The sequence below is a fragment of the Leptosomus discolor genome, chromosome 5 (assembly GCF_034619465.1).
Source record: "Leptosomus discolor isolate bLepDis1 chromosome 5, bLepDis1.hap2, whole genome shotgun sequence".
Lineage (NCBI taxonomy): Eukaryota > Metazoa > Chordata > Aves > Leptosomiformes > Leptosomidae > Leptosomus > Leptosomus discolor.
Genome location: NC_141395.1, coordinates 1,501,140 through 1,523,558, shown reverse-complemented (window position 1 = coordinate 1,523,558; position 22,419 = coordinate 1,501,140). Strand labels below are relative to the sequence as shown.

Here is a 22,419-nt window from a genome sequence, read left to right as displayed (position 1 = left end):
GCCAGATTGTCCCTGTGATCCCTGAAGGTCCCTTCAGAAGGTGCCAACTGGAGGGACAGCAGAGGTGCTCTGGGTCACTTTTTTTTTTTCCCCTGAACAAACAAGAATCAAAAGCTTTCATTAGTGGCCATGATCAGGAAAAAAAGAGCGTGGCTTTCTGGTAAAGATTGTTTTGCACCTGTATTTCAAGTAGGCCTTTGGGCACAGCCAACCTCTTAAAGCAGGCGTTTCGAGCTAAGCCTTTTCTTTGCCCAAATCGGGACCAGTAGTTTTATTTCATTTTATTTGGCAGAAATAAATGAGAAAATAAGGTTAATGTACTTTATAACTTTGTTTTTCTTCTAAAGATTTGTATGTAAACCAGAAAACTACTCTGGGTGGGTTTTTTTACTCCAGTTTTACTGATACCTCAAAATTATACAGTTAATAAAAACTGAATTGCTTCCGTTCAAAAGCCAGAACATACAATGTCTCGCCTATGAAAGCCAGTTATTTTTCATAGTATTTATAAATTGTTGCTTAATGTCTGTGGTAGAGAGTAGCCATAGAGTACGTAAGCTATTATTACTATTTCATTGTGTGCTCTGGGGTAATCTTCTCGGGTTTCCATCTTTAAACTTTTTTCTAATTTAAATTCTGTGGCAACCGAATCAGTTTATATTGTCTCTGTCACAAAGAAGTAACCCCCAGACCATATGATTATCTGGATGAGTTTTGTGTTTCATCTCCAGCACAATTTGCTGTTGTTAGGCCTCCGCTCATTCCGGCTGCAGACTGGCTTTTCGGTGCTTTGATTTTTCCAGGGGTTCAGGGTGTCTCAGTCAATCATCAGGTGCCAACACGTAATCAGGAGCTGGGAAGCTGGAAGACTCTCGGTTTCTGCGTGGGTTATGGCGTGCGTCCTGTGGCTGTCGCAGTATGTGCTCGTAGAATATTCTGAGTCTGCCCTGGAAAACCCTTAGCAAGCCAAAATGTTTAAAGCACCATAAAAAAAATCTGTGCATATGTGCAGTGCCCTGCTAATGGTGTAAAAAGGGTATTTCTATATCTATACCTTAGATATACGTGAAATACAGACGTGTATGAATGTGTGTGGAACCCAAAGATAACAAGCATGAAACAAATCTTAACCAAAAAAATGGCAGCAGGCTGATGAATCCCCATCGGTCAGAGGTTTGGGTTGGCACCGAGCTTTTTTGGGAAGCCTTCGCAGGGCTCTGCCTCCCGCTCGGAGGAAGGGCCTTTGCATCATAACAGAGAGAGGTGCAGGCAGGTTTCCTCTGTCCTTTCAAAACACCATCTTGTGTGCATCTTCTCGTGGTGCTCTGGCAACAGGGCTGAGAGTAGAACGTCTAAGGAGGAACGTCTGGTCTCCTCAAGGAAAAGTAAGTCTGTTCTCTCTAGGGAGCAGCCCATGAGGAAAGGTTTCTTGGTCTGGTAGGAGGGGTGAAACCGTGGAAGATGACTAAATGTTCCTGCTCTCAGGACTGGTCACAAGAGCCAAACTAGCCAGCGAGGGGAACACCTAGAATCGTTAGGTTGGAAAGGACCTCTAAGATCACCAAGTCCAACCACCCACCCTCTCCAGCCCATGTTCCATTCGGGAGGCAGTGGGGTTCCTGGGGGGCAGAGCAGGGTCTCCAGGAGCCATCGGTCTCTTCAGATGCTGTTTGTCCTCTGCAGTCGGTGTTTCTTCTGAGTCACCGCGAGGCTGAGCTGCTGCCTTGGTCTGGAGGAGCGGCTCTGCTGTCACCGCTGCTGGTGTTTGCCGTCCCTCCTGGGGCTGACGGTACAGCCGTCACGTGCCACCCCTCAGGGAAGTGCCCTGCGGATCTCACTTGTTCTGCATTGAACAAAACGCCGGGGATCAGCGTTCCGTGAGTGGAAAACCGCCACGTTGGCAGGGTCCTCTTAAGTATGGGAACCGAACTTTGCGTGACGTCGGCGGGGTTGTGTCCCTTTGTGATTGTATCTCCCCAATGAAAGCTGAAGGAATAGGGCGTGTGACTGACCATTTGGCTGGCTGTTTCCAGCATAATTGATTTCTGCTCTTCTGCAAGAGGGAGGGGAAAAAAATGGAAAACGTAAATCTGATGCTGACAAATGGATGTCTGGTACGATGTAAAAGTGGATTCAGAAGCTACGTAGGATGCAGTCGAGTTCAAACCCTAAATATATCGCATGGGATTAGCCATTCTTTAATGCAGTTCTCCCTTATTAAGTTCTCTTCTTGTGCAGGCTCATAATACCATGTTCACATTTCATTTTTGCTGAGCTAAATGCATTTCTAATAACTTACCCTGGCAGCGTGCTTTCTTAGGAGCGCGAGGCATGCAGCTGCTAACAATGGGTGCTCGCCCCGTAGCCTGCGTGATGAATGTGGTGCGCTCTGTGCTCTTGTGTTCTGTTCTGCCCTGACAGCAAGTTTTTCTGCGCTGGTTGGGAGTTAGTTGCTGTAAAGCATTTAGGTGAGCCGAGGCTCTAAAAATGCCATGGTAAGGGCTATTTACAAGACAGTACGTTTTAAATGAGATATTAGCAAAATGGATTTAAATGCCACTAGAATAGCGACATGCACGGTAGAAAAATTTAAAAGTCCCGCTTTCAGCAAGTGCCAGATGAAGTTGCTGCTGCGTACGTTTTCTAAAATGTGTTAATGGTTCAGTTAAAAAACACTCACAAATTGGACACGTTTTAATTTTCAGGTTCCTAAATGCAACACTCCAAATCCTGGATCAGAACTTTTTTTTTTTCTCTCTTCCATTGCTTTTCTTTTTGTTTTGAGATCTTCTAAGCGAGGGTCCGTTTGGTTCAGCAGGACTCCTCCAATAGGCCTTGATTCCTGTTACTCTTGGTCTCCACAGAATCTCTGCTGAGGTGTTCTGACTTGAGGGCATGAGGAATTCAGTGCTGAGCAAAAGGTTAAGCTCAGGTGTAGAAATTAAAATTAAAAGGGTGTCAAAAATCATACTGGATTTAAGCCTGCCTTTGACCAGCTTGGCTGTTTCTCCAGCGCATCTGCAAAAGCTGGAGCAACCCTCTCACTACGGACTTCCCCTGCTCTGCTGCTTCGCCGGTTCGATGTGTCCGACCTCCAATGCAGTAGATTAATTTGGAACCACCCGATTAAAAGGAAACAAAGCTCAGGGAAGCGGCAACGGGCAATACCTGTTTCCATCTGCCGGGGCGCGCCCATTGTGGAGCGCCTTGTAGGTTGAGCGATGAAGTCGTACCCCGGCACCTCAAAGTGTTTTACATCTGAGGTTTGGCTCTGAAGGCGGGTGACGAGGAGCGCGTTGCGTGGTGTAAATCAAGACCTGCGTCCTTGCTGCTGCTGGTTCCAGCCCGGAGCTGAATGTGCGGCGCTGCCGTCGCAGGGCGTTATTTGGTGGGGCCGCCTTGTGTCAGGCTGCTGGGTGGGGGGGTGGGCGGGTGGTTGTCCTCTGGGTTTAGAGGAGCGGTGAATGCTGACATGTCATCTTCTGGACTGGCCGGTATCGTGCGGTTCAGCTGGGCAGAAAATGCCCAGTTTGAGGTTTGGAAACAGGCGGATGGTTTTGGTGGCCGAAGCCGCTGCGAAGCTCTGTCTGGAGGAGCACCTGCCACGCAGGAGGTTAAAGGAGCTCGTGCATCTTGGACAGGACTGCCGATTATTCCCTGTTGTATGAGAGAGGAGCTTCTGAGATCACTTTGGATCACCAGTTTTGTGGCTGCCTTTACAATTCCCTAAGTTTCAGCGGGGGAGGATTTTATCAGCGGTGTTTTTTAACTTGGGTGTCCAATATTGGGCTTTCTAGCCTGCGCTTCATCAGCTGGTTTCCACGGTGAGAAGACATCCCTTCTTCCATCAAAAAGACCAATTCTTGCCGTAGGCCATTTTAATTTAGGCTCTGAAGCACAGATACAAATGCAAAGCTATCTTTAACGAACCATTTCTCAGCAGTCTGGCAGCCGGTGGGATACCGTGCATGGCAAATACCGCTTTCCACAGCGATTCCTTCGGGAAGGAAGACCCGCTAGCGGAGCCATCGTTTTCCTCCTGCCACCCAGAGAGGACATTTATCAATTTCCCGATCAAAATTTCCCCAGGGTCGGCACAGGGCTGGGGTCCTTTTGCCCTTTCTTTTATAGCAGTGTGATGCCGAGGTGGCTCGGAAAAGACAGTCTTCATCCGAAAAGATGGGAAGACGTAAGACAATTTAAAAAGAGTTTCAGCTCTAGGGGCAGGGCTGTGGGGGGGAACATTCCCTCGGCACCCCCAGGGCATCCCGGTCGGAGCGTGCCTTTGGCTAGCGGGGATGAGCACCCCGGTGGGACGGGCATCCCGCCTCCGAACGCGTTAGCCCAGCGATGGCAAACGGCCCCCGAGAGCTTTTGGCGTGCGGAGGGCACGGAAAAGAGGTGCAGCTGGTCTTGGTGGCTCAGCTTCAGCCGCTCTGAACCGCGGCTCTGCGGGCAGGGGTGCAAGTTAATGATTTATGGATCGTTTCTGTGCACTTGTTAGTTACGGGTAGAGCTGTGGAGCCAATGCAGGATAAAATGATTCGGTTTTTGTTATGACAATTATTAATGAAAACTTTCCTTTTTATTAGAAAAGTTAGGGCGAAGTGCCAATGCACTTCTTGTATTTATTGCTAAGTTATGACTGGTCTGTCTGTGAACAAAACTGCGGTTTACTTCTGAAATGAGCACAAATCAGCAGAAATTCGGTGCTGCTAAATGTACTCTCCTTTACACAGTTTGCAAATTTGCACAAAATTCAAGTAGAGAACCTGTGAACAAAATGTTACTGAATAGAAAGGTGAAACTAGGTCAGGAGCAGGGATGTTGGCAGGACAAGGTGTATTTAATTCAAAACTTAATGTCTGTTGCTGTTTCAGTCACTGGAGAGAATTTCACTATACGTCTCCTTTATATTTTCTGATCTTTTTTGAAGTTACTCATGAATATGCTATATTAATTGACAATTAAAATGCAATGAAGATGTTCCTCAGGATTAAGAACCAAATGGAGGAGAAAGATACTTAGAGGTTTTGAAAAATAAAGTTAATGATAACATTTTAACTAAAAAAGTCGTAATAAAAATGCATAGAAAATAGTAGATCTTTTTAATAGGTCGTTTCTAAATGTCGGGAATTGTTTCCCTGTATTATTAAACTGCTTTTTTGTCCTTTTGTCTGGCACGCATTTCTCTTAGTCGATTAATCTGAAAAATACAGATCTCTAGATAATTCTGTTAGAGAACAGAGAGTTGCGTTTTAGTAATTAGGTCTCTGAAGCTATTATCTATCAGCACGCACTCATCTGCCCAGCTCTCCTCTGTGACCTGATTAATTTGATTTCTTAGCCCATGTCCCGAGAGAAAGAGGAACCAGCGGTTGTCGGCAGTGCCGTTGTGTTCGTTGTATCTCTCGGCGTAATTAGGGTGCGCGCCTAGTAATTGTATTTCAAGGTAAAAGTCTTGATGGATCAAGTTGTGAATTGCTTTCTTGAGGCTGTCTGCTTGTAAAAATAGAACGCCGCTGAAGAAGAGCCCATCTGAAATTTTTGGTGGTCTTGGGCGTATTTCAAGTTGATGCCTTCTCTTGTCTTTGCAGAAGCTGTGTGTGCGTAAGAATAAAATCCTTTGTTTCTCCTACCCTTGAAGTTGGCCATCCTGCGTGTTGCCTGTTTGCTGTGCCATGAGCTCAGATCAGTTAGCAACCAGAAGTTTTGACATATCCAAGCTAGGTTAAAAAAAAAAAAAAAAAAAAAAAGACGAAGCCATACCGATTACTTTCTGTGCAAAATACTTTGAGTTGGAGACCAGGTTTAATTTGTCATATGGTGAGAGGAGGAGGAGCAATTCTTGTAGAAAAATACTCTGTCTGTGGAGTATGTGCATCGGTGTGTGGGAGGACAGTGCAGCTTTATTGTCTCTGTGTGTTCTGGAGCGCAGAGTGGCTTTGCTCGCTGTCTGGAGCCGGGCACTGGGGCTGTGCAAGCTCTGTTTGCTGAGGCTGGGATGAGTTGGGGAAACGGGAGTAAGATCATGAAATACAATTGTAGTGAGGAACGCTTACCTTCTTGGTTTGGTGTAAATACTGCATTTTTTGGTTTGGTGTAAATGCTGCATTTGAGAAGGGAGTTTGGAATTGTTCTTGGCAGGAGCCTAACGAAGAGTCTGCAGCGTGATTACAGCCTGAAACTGAGAGCCAAATAATTCCGGAGAGTTTTAAGAAAAAAAAAAAATCCCAGAAGTGCTGGATACACTTCAAAGGGCGTTAAAGGAAGCCCTTTTCTTAGGAAAAGAAGTACATGGGTCTGTCCTGACGGACGGCGGAGCTGCGGCGTGTTGCCCCTGTTGGGACGGGTGGCAGGGGCGCCGGCAGAGGAGACTTTCCTCCTCCATCAGCACAAACCCTGCGCTTCTCTGACAGCAGGCAGTGCTCTTCCCCGCCTCCCTGGGAGCGCGGGGTACCCGGGGGGGCTCGGCCAACCTCGGCCCTGCGAGGCAGAGCGTGCCCAGCGCCAGGCCGAGCTGCCAAGCCAAGTGCTGCATCGGCATTTGCTCTCAGCGATTCTCCCTCTTCCCCCCTGGATCGGTCTTTTATCGGCGTCTCTAATAAAACAAACAGCTTAATGGTAACTGCTCTCAGTATATTTAGCGGTGAGCTCTGTTACTTTCACTGTTATCCAATAAATTGCCAGTGTAATTGGTGTAAATCAACAGTGCAGGGTTTTGCTCCAGGTTGTTCTTTGCTGTTAAACCATCACCTTTCTCTCTCGCGTGCAAAACCACGCACCTTGTTTTGTTCTTCCCAACACACGTGAACACGTGTGTGCATACCCAGACGGGTTTGCACGCGTGGACCTTCTCCGGCTGTTCCAGTCACCCGGCATGCTGTTCCCAACGGCCTTATTCACTTCTCTTTCAAGTTGTTTCAGCTTATCTCGTTCCACTTCGCCTGTATATTCCTAAATGTAGGCAGTTACGTCAATTTATGCATTAAAATACTGTATCTAATCACTGAATGGAAATAATTACATGCTCAGAATAGGCCTGCATTTGCACAGTCAGCTGGAAAAGATAATGCATGTGATAGCTCAGTTTCTCTGTACACTTAGCGCGTTGCTAAACCACTTTAGCTCCTTAATAATCAGTTAGTATTCAATTCCCATGTCCTACCTAGTCTGCTAAAGTAAGGCTAAAAGGCAAAGTTAACGTTATTTTTCGAGCACTTTATTTGAAGCGTTATTGAGAATTTAAATATAGTACTTTATAGTTTTAATTTGGGATTACAAGATAAGTGCTTGTGCTTAACTTAGATTTACTCAGCAAATGATGTGCAAGCCTCCTTTCAAGTGTAATTATATAATTAGGTTGATAATGACCCTGTCAATTTAGGAAGTAAGAGCTCTTGATAAACACTTTCACTCCTCCCTTACCTATTTAGCATTTTCGTGCTAGAGGACTGCCAGAGCTGCAAGGGCACTAATTCCGAAAGAAGTGGCCGCCCTGGGGCACCTGCGTGGCGCCCGAGCTCCGCGCTGAGCCGGGCAGGAAGGCGCTCGCCCGGAGCGAGGAGGGGTTTCCACGGGAGCGAAGCACCGTGCTGCTGCGTGGGGCTGGTCCTCCCTTCGTCTGCCAGGGGTGGGAAATGAGTGTGCTGGGGATAAACAAGGGAAAAAGGAAAAGAAGAAGAAAAAGAAAGCAGGGACAAAATCAAATTTGACTTTTTTTCAGCATCGTAGTTCCCACAGGTCCCGTCTTCGTTCCTGGATGAGCCAAGTTCAGCTGAACGCGCCGTGGGCGAGGGATGGAATGTCTCGTGGTCGGTGGGTCTCATCAGTTCTGCCCCGGGCCGGGTGGGTGTGCAGTCGTGGAGGGCGCCCTGCAGCGCCGGGGACGTTCTGCGGCCCCCATAGGCGTAACTCCGCTCGTGCGGGCCGTGCTGCGGTGCCTGGAGGAGGAGGAGGAGGAGCAGGGTGGGGGCAGCCGAGCTGTGGCTTCCTGAATCAAAACCCACCCAACCCTTTCTTCTGTTGCTTCTCTGCAGCTGAAGAAAGTGTCTTCTATTTGAGACACTGACGTTGAAAAGCTGAGTCCTGTTGGTAGGGCTCGCGTGTAGAGCTTCTCTGGAGAAAAGAAAACAAACCCAAAAGCATCGAATAAAAGCAGTGTTAGTCACTGTTCTTAACTTTTCGGGTAAAAACTGCACGTGCCTGTCTATCGACACAGCCATTTTTCGCACAAGAAGGTGAGGAGGTGTCTGGGATGAAGAGCCGTGCCCAGCCCGGGGGTTAGCGGTGAGGCTGCCCGTGCCGTGCGGAGCAGGGTGCTGCGGCGGCGGCAGGGGGGGGGAGGTGAGGCCGGCGGGGTTGCTGATGGTGAGTCCCGGGGGTCGCGCTGCCCCCGTCCCTGCTCCCCCTGGGTGATCCAAGCCACCTCTCCTGGGCCCACGTGCTGCAGCACTTCCCTGAATGAGGTTGCTGGCTGGTAGAAGCAAAAGCCCTGAAGCGTGTCCCGAGTGGTTTTTTGGAAAAGAAGTGCGTTTGCAATGCTGGTATTCAGCCCTCAGTCCTTGGTTGGCTGGTCAGGTTCGCCCAGGCAATGTAATTACTCAATTAAAACAAATTAAGCAGTGTAAAAATGAGTCATGCTCTTCAAACGCCACTTGAGGGTGAAGTCACCAAAAGGACTGGGTGACTAAGGCCAAAATGGGACAAAAGTGAACAGTTGAACAGTCTTATTTATTTTAGAATATTCGCCCTGATCCCGTGTCTGGTTGGTGTTGCTCTGCTGGAATTCGTTGTTGTTATTCTGAGTGATGAAAGCTATGGTTACGGCCGGCGGTTCGGGGTGCTGGTCACGGGAGGGTTGCGTTGCTGCCGGTCAGCAGCCAGCTCTTCTCTCACGGAGCTGCTGCTCTGCCAGGCGCGCTCCGTCCCCTTGCAGATGCGTCCGGAGGAGGGTCAGCAGTCACTGGCGGGCGAGCGGCGAGCTGGGGTGGTTTGTGCAAGGTAGACTGCAAGGCGATGATTTGGGTTTGGATGTGAACACGTCGAGCTGCAGAGATGGGCTTCGTGTCTATTAACAGTGGAAGTGAAGGGGTTCAGAGAGCAGACCGGTGGCGGTCCTGAGCCCCAACGCTGTGCTTGGGCCACTCCGAAGCACCAGGAGGTCCCCGTGGTGCCCATCGGCCCCTCTCTCCGCCCGAAACAGGAGGAGCGGCGCGGGAGGCTCCTGCAGCGGAGCTCTGCTCTACCGGGGCCTGTCTTGGCTCACAGAACACTTGACTGGCGTTACTAAACTCCGACTGAAAGAAGGGGTTACCCCCGCTTCCCCTCGCTGGTGCCCATCGCCTGCGGACCAGCCCCTTCCCCGTGGCCCAAGGCACCGCGGGGGCTTTCCCGTGCGGGGCGTTGGTAGGAAGGAAGGGCAGGACTTGCAGCACCTCGGTGTTTCGCCGAATACCGCGTTATCAAAACCAGCAGCCGCCTTGAGAGTTAGTGTTGCTTGATGGAACTTTGGGGGTCGTCTGGCTTGAATTTAATTCAAGAGTTCTTGTGAGAGGAGGGGTGAGAATTTGGGTTTTCCTGTCTTGTAGCTGACTTGCTATTACTGCCCTAACCTGAAGCTGCAGTGAAAAGGAAGCTTAAACCCTTTCTTCCCCAGTGTGATCCCTCTTTTGTGTATATCCTTGGGTTTTTTTAAGGAGAAAGATGACATTCGTAGATCAACAGGCGCAGAAGTGCTCCCTGTAATTAACATACACGAATCCCGACAGATCAAATTCGTGTTTTATCTTTTGTGTCATTTATAGCACTGATATTTGCAAAGAACATTTTATTAAATTTGTAATAAAATGGAGCGGAAAGAGTGGGTTGGCAGATCATTGCCAGCCAGCCAGCGCCGCCTTAGAGCATTTTTTTCCTGGCGGTATCCCTTGTGGGGCGTGTTACAAATCTCTAATGACTTAATGTAGTTTTTCAGCTGATAGGGAAGAGTAGAAAGACGACCTTTATTTCTTTACATGTATTACAAGCAGAGTAGGAAAAATAATACACTCACGGACGCTGCATATCGTGCCAAATATTGAAATACCAGGTAATACAAAACATACCTTTGCATGTATTGGGGAGGGAGGCTCGTTTTGTGTTTTGTCTCTAAAATCAATCACTTCTGAGTTGGAAACAATCCTGTTTTGTAGGGTTGCCTGGACCTTGGATGGGGTTGCCAAGGCCAGGCTGGATGGAGCTTCGAGCAACCCGGTCTAGTGGGAGGTGTCCCTGCCCAGGGCAGGGGGGTGGAATTGGATGGTCTTGAAGGTCCCTTCCAGCCCAAACTGTTCTGTGATTCTATGACATTCAAAACGAGACTCATCTGAGATACCGACAAAAGAGGGATTGGTGACTGACCTACTCGTCTGGTCTGAATATAATGAAAGTCAACAGAAAACAAATGTTTAAATTTGAAGTAACAAGCGATAGGATGAGAGGAAATGGCCTCCAGTTGGGCCAGGGCAGGTTTAGGTTGGACATTAGGAAGAATTTCTCCACTGAAAGAGTGGTTAGAGATTGGCACAGGCTGCCCAGGGAAGTGGTGGAGTCACCGTCCCTGGAGGTGCTCAAAAAACGTGTAGATGTGGCCCTTTGGGACATGGTTTAGTGGGCTTGGTGGTATTAGGCCAGTGGTTGGACGTGATGATCTCAGAGCTCTATTCCAACCTAACGATTCCATGAATGTAGTCGTCTTTTATGAAGACACTTAGCAATTTTTCCAGTTACTAAAATCCTTTTTTTTTTTTTTTTAACATACACACTCTGGTAACTTAGATCAGCTCTAGCCTTGCCGTAGTCCTGGTGGTGCAGGTTTCACTCCTGTGACTTTTACATGTCAGTAAAAAAGACAAAATTTCCCAGGACCACTTAATTTCCAGGTTTTGTGTGCTGAAGAAGACCTGTAGTGTAGCAGGGTGGTTTTGGTTTTCACAGGAAAAACGTTTTCACTGTCAACATTCTTCTAGTACCTCAATAATTTTACTACTTAATTTTCACTCCCTGGTGCTAGGTGGTTAAAGCTAAAATCAGAGGCTTCTTTTCAGCTCTGCCTCTCAAAAATTATCCGAGGATGTGGACTGGAGAAGCATATTAATGCAGGATTAACTTTATCCATAATAATGTTCCCATTGATACCTATTTCAGTAAAACTGGTATTTTTTTCTTTAGTGTCTGGACAAAATTGGCAACATAGGAGTTAATTGGCCTCTGTCTCTCTCTAAAATATGCGTGTATAAGTATCTTGTGTTACAGGTATGTGTATGGGGCAAATGATATTTAGATTCCTAATATTTTGCCAAAGAATAAGCTTTAAAAGTGCAGCACACTATCATGAAATGCTTTATTTGCAGAAATATTGACAATATTGATTCATTTTCTGGAGTGCTAAGATTTTTTTTGTCGGAAATTGCAAGCGTGTTTTCTCCAAGCATATATAACTGATGTTTTCCCTTGAAAAGCTCAGAATCTTCATTCCATGCAGTGTTTTATATTATGAAGCCACTGCCTATATTTATCTGAAAACACTCATGAATTGGTATAAGAACTTCTCAGGAAGAGGGGGGAGGGTGGGTGGTGGTGGGGTTTTTTTGAGTTAGCACATTTTTTGTTCGTTTTACTTTTTAGAGAGTTTTGCATCGTTTTTGGCAGTATGAACAAGACATGTCAAGGAATTAACATTTTGGTTAATTAGAAAATGCTCATGTTAACAATTACTGTGTCCTCCCAGGCACCTGTTGAACCATGTTGATACAGAAACTGGGGTTTTTCAGAAATTATTGGCAGGTGTTCTCATTGCTTCTCTGTAACGTGTGCCAAACCAGGCATCCTGGTGTTGCAGACTCGTTTTTAATTTAGCACTTTGCCATCTTTAATCCTGTGAAACAGAACATAATGTCGAATGCTGCTTCGGTAGTAAAAAAAAAAAAAAAAAGAAACAACAAGGCAAAAATCAAACTAAACCACCTCCAGCTCTGGCGGTTCCTGGTGGCCTCTGACTCGGTTCTCAGCTTTCTCGGTTAAAGGGGGCACCTGGGGCAATGCGCTGGCTCCCGTGGTGCCGGTTTTCAGAGCTGAGCTGCCGCCAGACGGGCGCAGACCAGCCTCTCTGGTCACGGTGCTCTCGCGCTGAATGCACTGAAATACCAGTTTAATGAGGCGAGGGTTTCCTCTCAGGTTCTTCAGGGCAGCAGAAGATAGCAAAAGCCTGCTTTGGATTCGGTTTTCCAAGTGTTATTCAGAAAGTTATTCTCGGTTCTGCAACTTCTGTTCCACTCCAGGTGTGTGTTTTGTTGGGTTAGGGTTTGTTTTTTTTTCCATCTTTATCATCGTGAGTTAACGTCTTGTTCTGCAGAAATGGTGCCTTTTGCTGGTTTTGAAGCTCTGCCCTCGTACGCCAGCCTGCAGGACGAGCCCGTTGATGCAGTGCTGCGACCTCTTCATTTCTCCTGCTTGAAACACCTCCGCTGCGCTGTTAAAACGATCTGCTGCTTTCCCGGCGTGTTGTTAATCCGTTCCTTTGCCCACCACGCTTTCTGTAGCTCCTTCTGACGTTACATGTCTTTTTTTGCACCCAAGGACGTTTTACTTGGGTTTTCTTATTCAAGTGTAAGCAGGTGTATTAGCTATTCATTATTTTTATATTTCCTCTGAGTCCTGTCGATTATTTGGCAAGTAGTGACAATAAATAGGTATTGATTCATAATAGCTTGGGTTTAAATTGAGCAGAAGGGGCTATAAAGGTTTTACTGGAGATCCATACAAATGAGGTCCTTGCTGGAAGGCAGCGCAGGGTGTACGTGCTGGCTTGGCTCCGTGCGACGGGGGTGAGTGCTGCTCGAACGAGCCAGCCCAGCCCGTGCAAGACGAGGAATATATGGAGTAGAGGAGCTTTGGCAAAGGAGAACCTCTCAGGGTTGCAGCGGGGAGTATTGTCAACGTGTATTAGGAAAGAAAGGAAAGAGACAGCTTGGATTGGAGGGGGCATTGAGGCCAGTGCCTTGAGACCTGGGTCACCACTGTGCCCGGTGGCCATGGTCTCTGTGTCTCCTGTGGGATCCCAAGAGCCTTAGGATAATCCTACCCCAGTGAGGAGAGCCTGCCAAACCCACCAAAGACTCCCCCTCTCTACGGCTAACTTTTATTAAAATGTAAAACTAGAATTTATTTTGCTCTAGGGTTTGGGGTTTTTTTTTTTTTATAATTACAGAAAACTCAAGTATGAAGTTGAGTCAGATTGAGTGGAAAATGGCTTATTGCTTTTCCCATTCCAGCAATTTCAGGGCTGAACCAAATGTGGAAATAGAAGTGCCTGTAAGAATTGCAAAGTGAAATAGAAACAAGGTGTTGTTTGAATCCACAGTTTTCATTGAAGAGACAGTGTTTCTGGTTTGGTTTGTAACGCTGATATCAGAGTGTGCGTGTGTGCTGTTTGCAATCTCAGACTATAACCATGTTAATATCCTTTTTCCTCGTGTTCAGCTTCGTCAGGTCCCCACAGTATAAAATGCCATGAAACACAGATACTGCTTTTCTCCTAACGCCTCCAGTGCCTTCCCATGAGGAAGATGAGCTTAATTATAGGTGAGGACTGAGTAGCACAAATAATAGCAGTAGGGCACGTCTCTTCCTCTGCAAGAGGCAGCAATCGCAGACCCCCACTCCCCTTTGCCTTTAAAAGCTTCCCCAGAAAACATAATTACTGTTTTTTTTTTTTAATAAAGCCTCTTTTCTGAAAGCAATGATGTTTTCAGCTCAGTGCCCTGTGGCACACGTTGCACACATCGCTTTCGAGGTCAGGCGAGTGCTCTTGCCCTTCCACCCTTGGTACGTACAACTGACCCACGCTCAACAGCGGCACTCGTGTCACGGTCCTGCTCGTGCCAGACCGGGTCGAGCTGTTGTCCTCTCCGGTGTCTGTCTTGGTTGGTCCTTTCGCGGTGAGTGTGGACAGACACAAAGCAACGAACCAGCCGTAAGATGCTACTTAATGGAAGCAGAGGGGCTAGGCACCGAGGCGTTCGAGGTACTGTAAGTTGAATTAGTGACTGCAGGAGTTGAAAAATTGCCTTTTGAAACAGTAAAATATTAAATAACTGTAATACTGATAGTTTTCTTCCCCTAAACAGAATCAAACGAAACTCTGTGATCAATCTCCCTGATTGCAGAAGAGCCGATAAATTACCTCTGTTTCTGGGGAAGAATAAAAATCTTTGAGTCCTGTAGAAGTTTTCTAAAACTTCCCCAAATACCTCACCGAACATACTGTAGCCCAGAAGGTGGTCTGAGGGTTGAAGAGCAGATGAAGCCTCCTGGCCACCACGTCTGTGCCGTAAGGCCCATGTGTTCCCCGTGCCCTGAGCTCGGCTTTTTCCTGCGTTTAACCTGGATTTGACTTGTCTTCGCTTTTCCTCCATCCCCGAAATGACGATGATTTAAGTGCTATATGTGGGTTACGGTTGAAGGTTTTGTTTGAACACGTCTGTTTACTGAAGTTTAACATTTCCTACTTCCCTACCACCCGACTAAAGGCCGCTCAATTTCTTGGCACCCATCGGGTGCATTTAGTTTCTGAGGAGTTTTTGCTGATCTGGAGCCGATGACGTGTCAGTCGCCCCCAGCCGTTGTGATCAGGCCAAAGTGCTTCCCAGGAGCACCTGCCTTGCTTTTAGCCTGTAGCAATAATTTGTAGCATACCCTGTATTTTAATTGTCTGGAATTACATCATATCCTACGATTACATAGTGATAAAAATCCTGATTGGTCAAAGACGTAAATAGTTGGAAATGCGGTTGATTATCCAAAAGAAGTTAATTTTTTCATCGTAGCAATGAATAGTTGTACTGCTGTTGTCTCCTGAATTTCTTTAAAAATGGGTATCATCTTGTGCTTTAGGGCGTAATTTGCTAGCACAGTATGCTGATGTCCTTGGAGCTTCACCTCGGTGATAATTTCAAAATAAGATCCCATAAAAGCAGAAGGTAATGGAGGTGCAGCATGGATTTCAGATACGAGTCTGGGAGCATCTTTCAGACTACTTCAGCTGAGTGCTGGCAGTTGCTGCTGCTTTGCCTCCCGCTGTTCCTTTGGACGATAGTTCTCGTCTAAAATTAGATTAAATTAGGCTACAGAGACATGATCCCAGCCAAAACCAGCACGTACGTGGACGGGTTGGAGAGGGAACGCTGCATCTCGAAGGCTTCAGGAATACTTTTAACCCTTGCAAGTTCCTTATTCACGCGCCTCTGGGGTCCATTTCGAGCCACCTCCGTCTTGGCCGCGATCTGCCGGCGGTGCCGACGCGCTCGGGCCGTGAGCTGGGCCGACGCACGGCCGTTGCTGAGCTCTCGTTCCGTCTCCCGAGTCTGGGACGTGCGGCCGTGGCTGTGCCCCCCACTTCCATTTCTGCTTTCCTGGGCACATGCTCCTAGCCCCAGCAGCGCCATGGCTTGACTGGCTATCGTAAGCTTGCCATTGAAAGTGGGATGCACTGTACAGGGGGGGTTTCTAACCGATTTCCCCTCTTCTTGATTATTATTCTATTTTTTTTTTCTCTTCGTGGCCTGTATTTCTGATTAGCGGCCCACACACAGCTCCTGGTGGCCAGCGGGGTGCTGCTGGCCCAGGCCTCTGATGTACAGGCTTGTGGTGGGAACGGTGCCAGCGGGACACGGTGCCGGTTTTAACTGTGACACGGTGTGACCCCATCTCCCTTCAGGAGAGCCGTGCCATCAGTGCCTGCCCGCCTCAGGGGTGGTGCGTCCGGGCGGCAGGTGGGTCCTGTCCGCCGGCTGGTCTCCGCAGGAACCTGCTGCCTTCTTCCCCCTTCCCTGCCTCGTGGCCGTCTGGGGACCTTGGGGGCGTGGGGCAGGGAGCGATGGGGTTCCTCAGGATGGGGAATGTGTCCTTTCTGGTGAAATCCCCCGAAGGGTGATGTAGGTTACATCAGTGACGTCGCCGTGCCTCGTCCGAGTTGCTTCTCTCGACGGGAGTGCTGGAAAACGCGAGCCAGGTGCTTTGGGAAGAATGGTTTGTAGAAACGTAAACGGATTTCTTTGTTTTGGAAGGTGAAGGAGTCAAGGAGTGCAGTGGTCCCGCCTTTCCGGATTGATAAATTATCTGGAAAGAAAAAAAAATTAATTTTCCACGCATTTCGATTTGCTAAATGAATTATTTAGTGCTGGTAACGATCTGCGGCGTGGCAGCTGCACCCGTGTCCGCGCGCTGCTGTCCCGTGATTCCAGCGACTGGCTGGTGATGAAAAGGAAGCGGTGACAGCCGGAGAAGGGGCTGTGGTTTGTGCTTTGCAGCCTGACAAAACCCGTGCTTTGATCGTCTCTTCTCTTAACAATTCCAGGTGTTGTTAAGGTGGATTATGGCGATGTATCCGTCAGAAAAGCACTGAGAGAGAACCTGAAGTGTAAACCCTTCTCGTGGTACTTGGAAAACATCTATCCCGACTCCCAGATTCCACGGCGCTACTACTCCCTCGGTGAGGTACGGACCGTTCCCGTTGGCTAAATGAAACCGCACGGTGCGTATGGAGGAACCCCCGAGAAGGGGCAGGGGTCCTGGAGAAGGGACTGAAGTGCTTGTGTGCAGGCCCTGCGTCTTATTTGTCTTTACTTTTGAGCACGTTGTATTTTCTCTTCGGTTTTTCGTGAGGGGGCGTTGATGTTCTGAATGAGTGTGTTCCCCATTAAGTATTTATCCTGTAAATCAAGTGGCATGTCGGAAGAGTGCGGTTTGAGAGCAGTATTTTGAAATAATTAAGCAAGGATGTGCAGTAGCTGAAGGGAACTTTCCATCATCACTTATCACTTAAATGTAGAGCAGAAAAAGTTTTGGGGTTTTTTTTCTCCTTTCTTTTTTCTTTTAAAGAAATGTGTTTGTTCATTGATGCCGTATTTCTGGAGCTGCATATCAAAGACATTGCAAATAATCTGATGTTCTAGTACCACCAAGAACTGAAATCTCTTTAAAATTCAGATAATTCGCTGTTAAAAACATTCTATTGAGTTGTACCTACGCAGACTTTTAAAAGCTTTTGAATGGTTTGATTTAAAAATAGCTACGGATAACATAGCAATCAAGTGAGCAAATGGCTTTTTTACATCCAGGGAAGTAATTTACTATTAAAACTTGCAATTGTAGTGAAAAATAAAAGCCACGGCAGGGTTTCCAGTTTAACTATGACAAAATAAAATGAAATGTGGTTTTACAGCAAGGAGAGAACTTGTCTAACAAGCGTTAGATAAGGAGGTTTTGTACGGTGTTGTCAACGGGGAAAATGGAAGTATGAGAAAGTAATAAAATAGTTATTCAAACACTTTCCTTTTACCAACCCGGCCTCAGTTTCTATGGAGACAGCAGCTCAGGCAGGATCCAGGCACTGGGGCGCGTACGTGACTGTCGCAGCTGCCGACGGCCAGTTGAGCAGCGAAGTGGGGGTTTGGGTGTAGAGCTCAGGTGCCGTCGGCAGCACTGATGGACAATTGGAAACCATCAGAAGTGTGTTTCTCAGTCGTTTCCCCCCCTTTCGGCCGAGATTTGGCCTCGGGTGGGACAAACCGTCTGACTTGCGGGACCGTTAGTCCACAAGTGGTCCGTGCTGCGCGGCGAGATGCGCCCTGCGCTGAGGGGGCCCGGCCGGGGGTGGCCGTGCGTCCCCTGTGCTCAGCTCCGGGGGAGGACGGTGCCCAGCCGTGCTGGGAGCCGCGGGTGTGCTGGCCGCTGAGAACGGGGCTTGGTAATAAATCAGGGAAAACGGGTCTGGAGCAGCGCAGTCGGAACGCAACGAGTGCTCAGCACCGGGCCCCGAATGATGCTGTGCGAGCGCGTGGTTTGTTCTTTTGTAGTGTAAACAGTGGCAGAGAGAGTGAGCCGTGACAGGTTTGGGATAAGCATCCGTAATTTACTTGTGACCTCCTGCGAGGTCGTGCAGGGGTGACTTGAAGTCAGGCGGTGCTGCCTGCAGGGTTCGCTCGCACCGCCCAGCCCGATAGGAATAACCATCAGTGTTGTGTGACGTCTGAACGTGGAGTTGGTTTGGCTGTTGCGCAGCTGACTGACAGCTGACTGACTAACTTCGTCCTGTGCGTGAAGGGCGCAGCTCTCACGTGCCATTTCTGAAGGGGGGAGTTGCACAGAGCTGAAGTTCCTAAGTAGTGTATGAGGTTTGCTCGTTGTGGCACGTTAACAGGCAGATCCTGAAGGCTGCCAAGCCTTTGTTTGCGACTAGATTTTCCGTTCAGTTAGGACATAACTTTATATATGTCTACACAGCGATGTACGAGATTCGGGTTTCCTAGATGGAGGAAAACGTGCCTCAGAGTGGGCATAAAATGTGCAAAATGTGGTCAACACCGAGTATTCTTTTTTAGATTTTAATCACGTAATATCGAAAGGGAACACAAAGTAAACACAAGACAATAATTATTTTGTAGAACTTAGATGGAATAATCATCGATGAGTTCTAAAGTCACTGTTTTATTTCAGTCCTCTGTTTTAATTTAATTAATTAAACCCTTGATTCATCGCCTCTCTCATGGCAACACTTGAGACTCTGTTTCCCCAAAGAGGTGGTTTAAGAGGAAAGGCTGGGATTACCGTTTGAGCTCGGACTATCGCCTGAGCTGATCATCAGGATGCAGTTTCGGGACTGCAGTGGCTTTGGTGGTCTGCAGAGTGGCACGTGCTGGCGGAGAGGAGAGCGGGGAGAAGAGGAGGGGTTGTCCGTGGGCTGGCTCCTCCACGCTGCGGCGTTCCTGCTGCCGGCGATGCTCCGGCTGGCCCGGGGCACGTGCAGCGGGTTACCCCAGAAATCCACGTGCTGCCGTAGCCACACGAAGCCGTTTGCTTTCACTGGGCTCTGAAGAAGGGCCGTTTTGGTTTAAAAGCAGCTGGAAAGGGGTGGGAATTGGGGGTCTGGTCATCAGCCGGCACCTGAGTCTGAACCCGCAGGGCAGCGAGCGGGCTGGGAGGGCCGGCAGCCTTTCTCCCGGCTTCGGCAGCTCGTGGAGGGTTAAGGAAGGAAGAGCGTGAGCCTCTGAGGTGTTTCCCACCAGCACAAGGTGGCGAGTTTGCTTTCTGCGTGAGTAACGTTAGAGCCGCTGAAGAAGCGGCCGCGTGAGCCCCGCTGAGCCTCCCTTCCCCAGAAGCGGCGTTAATGGCGTTGCTGCCCGCCGCCGGCCTGGTGGCGTTGGGTTGGGGCTGGCTGCCCTGCCTGCGGAGGTGGCGCGGGGAATCGCAGGTGACCGAGAGTTGTGCTAAAGGCCACCGAAGTATTTCGAACTGGGGAGTTTCCCGAGTTTTGCCGAGGGAGCTGGAGCTGGAGACGCGGTCGTGCTTTGCACGCAACGGTGAGAAAATGCGGCCGTGCTGCGGGGAGCGAGGAGGAGCAGGGGGAGCCGCGTTTGTGCCGTGGTGCTGGCAGGTATCTTGGAGGGGTTCAGAGAAAACGTGTTACCTGCACGTGCTGGGGGCCGTGCGGGCTGGATGCCCGCACCGTCGTGAGACTGCGGCTGGGAGAGCTTCGGGCGTCCTGTGGCGTCTCCCCCTTCTCCTCCCCTACGAAGCCGAAGTCGGTCGGTTGCTTTTGTGCTCAGCCGTTTCCCTGGGTGAACGTGCGCTCCAAAAACACGCCTTGAGGAGCGGTGACGCTCTGGTACGTGCCCTGCTGCTCCTCGCTGCTCGCTCCCACGCTCCTCCGTTGCGATCGCAGGAGCGGAGCGTGGCTGGAGGGAGCGGCCGCGTGGCGTGAAGCCGCCTTTGGTGGCGGCTTCGCGCTCAAGCTCTGCAGAAGTGGTTGGTTTGAGCGGAGATGTTCGGTCTCCTCTGAGAACGGAGAGGTGCTGAGGGCAGAGTCGTACTTCAAAGCTTGTAAAAAGTGGGTGGTCGGTCACAAAGCTGTCCAGCAGCCGCTGCTCCGAAGGAGTCGGCCGTCAGCCGCGCCTCGTGCTCGGTTTTCCTCTCTCGGAGCAGAGGCAGCCCTGCTGGAGGAGAATGCAAGTGCTTGTCTTGGGCGAGCCATTAGTTTGGCATCGTTTAGAAGGAAAAGCGTATTGTATTTGTTAAACCAAACAACGCCGGGCAGAGATTTCCCTTGAATGCTGTTCGTACTTAATAAATTTAACTTAAAATCTCATTATACTCTTTGTAATTATTTTCTTTCAGAAACGTGGCATATTTACAAGTTGCAAGTTAAAATATATTCATATAGTTGAATGCACGGATAATGTACTTTCTCCTACAGTGATGTATGTTTTTTTTCTGCACAAATATGACATTTACAGGCGTTTTTTTTTTCAAGGAACACTTCATCTCTTTCTTTCTTCAGATCAGGAACGTTGAAACCAACCAGTGCTTAGACAACATGGGCCGCAAGGAAAATGAGAAAGTGGGCATTTTCAACTGCCACGGCATGGGAGGAAATCAGGTAAAATTAAAATAAAAAAATAAGGGGGGAAAAAAAAGAAGTATTATTTGTACAGTAATTGCTTCAAGTGTGCTGCTGTGTAACCGCAGGCAGAGCAGCTCTCAGCAAAAACTGATGAGAATTCGCCCAGAGCAGTGCGGGAGCTGCAGCTTCACCTGTCGGCGTTTCTTCCCCGCGGCAGAGAAGGGGCGTTCGTTTGGGGCCCCGGTGGGTGAGCGGCAGGTCGGGCTGGGGCTCGGGGGTGCCTGCGGGGGCCGGCCACCCTGGGCGTTGTCCGATGGAAAGGGGCTGCCCTCAGTGGTGCCCAGTTAACGCGGCTCGGATGGAGACGTGTCTGTTCACTCTTAAAACCAGTAGCAGCAGCAATTGGCAGGCGTATTCATGGAGGTTCCAAAATGGTTGAGATTTTGAGCTGAAGAGCTTTAGGAGTCCTCAGAAAGCCGTTTTCTCGAGTAACAGCTGCACATTTTGAGAACATATGGATACGTATCCCTAGGTCCAGAGAAGCATCCGAGTGAATATATCAAATATATTCCTGCTGTTGAGAGCGCAGAGAAATGCGTTTAAAGTTTCACGTTAATGCGATCCTGCATTTTAATTTGGGGAGTTTTTTTGGCGTTGGGGGCAAAATCTTTTTTAAAAGGAAACAGGTAAGCATCTACGTGGCTTGCGGCTGAATCCGCCCGCTTCTAAAACGTGCGTGTGAAGAATAAACCTGCAGAATATTCATGCAAGTTGAGTTTTTTCCGTTAGTGGCAGTTCAGATAGCGGGGGCGTGGGGTGTTTCACTTGTGCCTTGGGTACGTTTGGAAGGGAGTGAAAAGGTAAATGGCAGTCACTGAGCTCATTGTGCCACTGGTGACTGTGCCTGCTCGCTGTATAAATAACAGTAAACTTTGCATATTCTAATGCTTCAAATTCAAATTAGCGGAGCTGATTCATTTGGATTTGGTTGGGTTCTGCCATGTAAACCTGTAATTAGGGGACTTGTACCTACGGGACGGGGAGCGTGCGGCACCGTGCGGCTGCCGGCGGGGACGTGCCAGCCTGGCCCGGCGGGGAGGTCCCGGCAGCACCGGCACTGCCGCTGCCTGCTCCTGGCCACCACGCCTGGTGCGAGCGGGCGGGATGCTCCTGCACAGTCGCTGTTTGCCCCATCGCTGATTTGACCTGGAAGCTCGTCAGAACTTACCGCAGTCTCCTCCTTTCACTGGCACCTTTCTGAACGTCGTTTCGCCTTGTTTCTCTGCTTTTTGGGTTGCTTTGGAAAACCTTTCCCCTCTTCTTCCCCTCAGTTCTGATGGCTTTCTCAAATTAAAGACTCCAGGTCCCTTCATTCGGCTTCTGACACACCCCGGAGCAGAGGGCTGCTCTTGGCTTCACCCTCTGCAGTTAAAATCCCTAGAGATCCCTCAGGAGGACCTTAAGGTTGTGCTGGCGTCTCTCCCCAGGAGGGTCTTCGGACCATACACCTACTGGGTAATGCCTGGTGAGGGTGGCTTTTCCCAGTGTCACATTGGCTAAGAAAAAAGGATGAGAAGAGGCAGGACCTTAGAGCAAATTCCCATGTTTCTTTCAGCAATAAGGTTGTCCATCATATTTATCCCAAACTTCACTACCTTTCTCAATTTGACTTAGGAAAATGAGGTGTTAGCGTTTAATAAGACTGCATATGATCAAGGTTGAAATTTCTCTTTACACCTTGGGTGTTTGGCGTGTTTCCCCTTCTTTCTGTACGTGGTAGCAAGACCTCTCTCTTTTTGTTGAAAGAGGTGAAAAATCAGAGATGACTGTCACGTCTCCAAGCCCTCAGTTCCTCTGAAGAACCAGGGGTGAGGCTGGGAGGACTGCAAGGCTCTGAGATAAAGACAGATGGGTTGTGAGTGTATATAGGGGCTGTATAGCCTAAAGAAACCCTAATAACCAATAAATGTAGCCATTCT

At 48.6% G+C, this 22,419-nt stretch overlaps 1 protein-coding gene across 5 annotated transcripts in view; it reads left to right on the top strand.

Moving 5' to 3' along the window:
• The window catches only part of GALNT13 (polypeptide N-acetylgalactosaminyltransferase 13), a 124,453-nt gene that overhangs the window by 82,460 nt on the left and 19,574 nt on the right, over window positions 1-22,419 (top strand). For all 5 annotated transcript variants that reach the window (XM_086465117.1, XM_086465115.1, XM_086465116.1 and 2 more), the window contains exons 8-9: window positions 16,397-16,536; window positions 20,378-20,476. In XM_086465117.1, coding sequence (XP_086321243.1) covers window positions 16,397-16,536; window positions 20,378-20,476 — 239 coding nt within the window. The remainder of the gene's footprint in view (window positions 1-16,396; window positions 16,537-20,377; window positions 20,477-22,419) is intronic.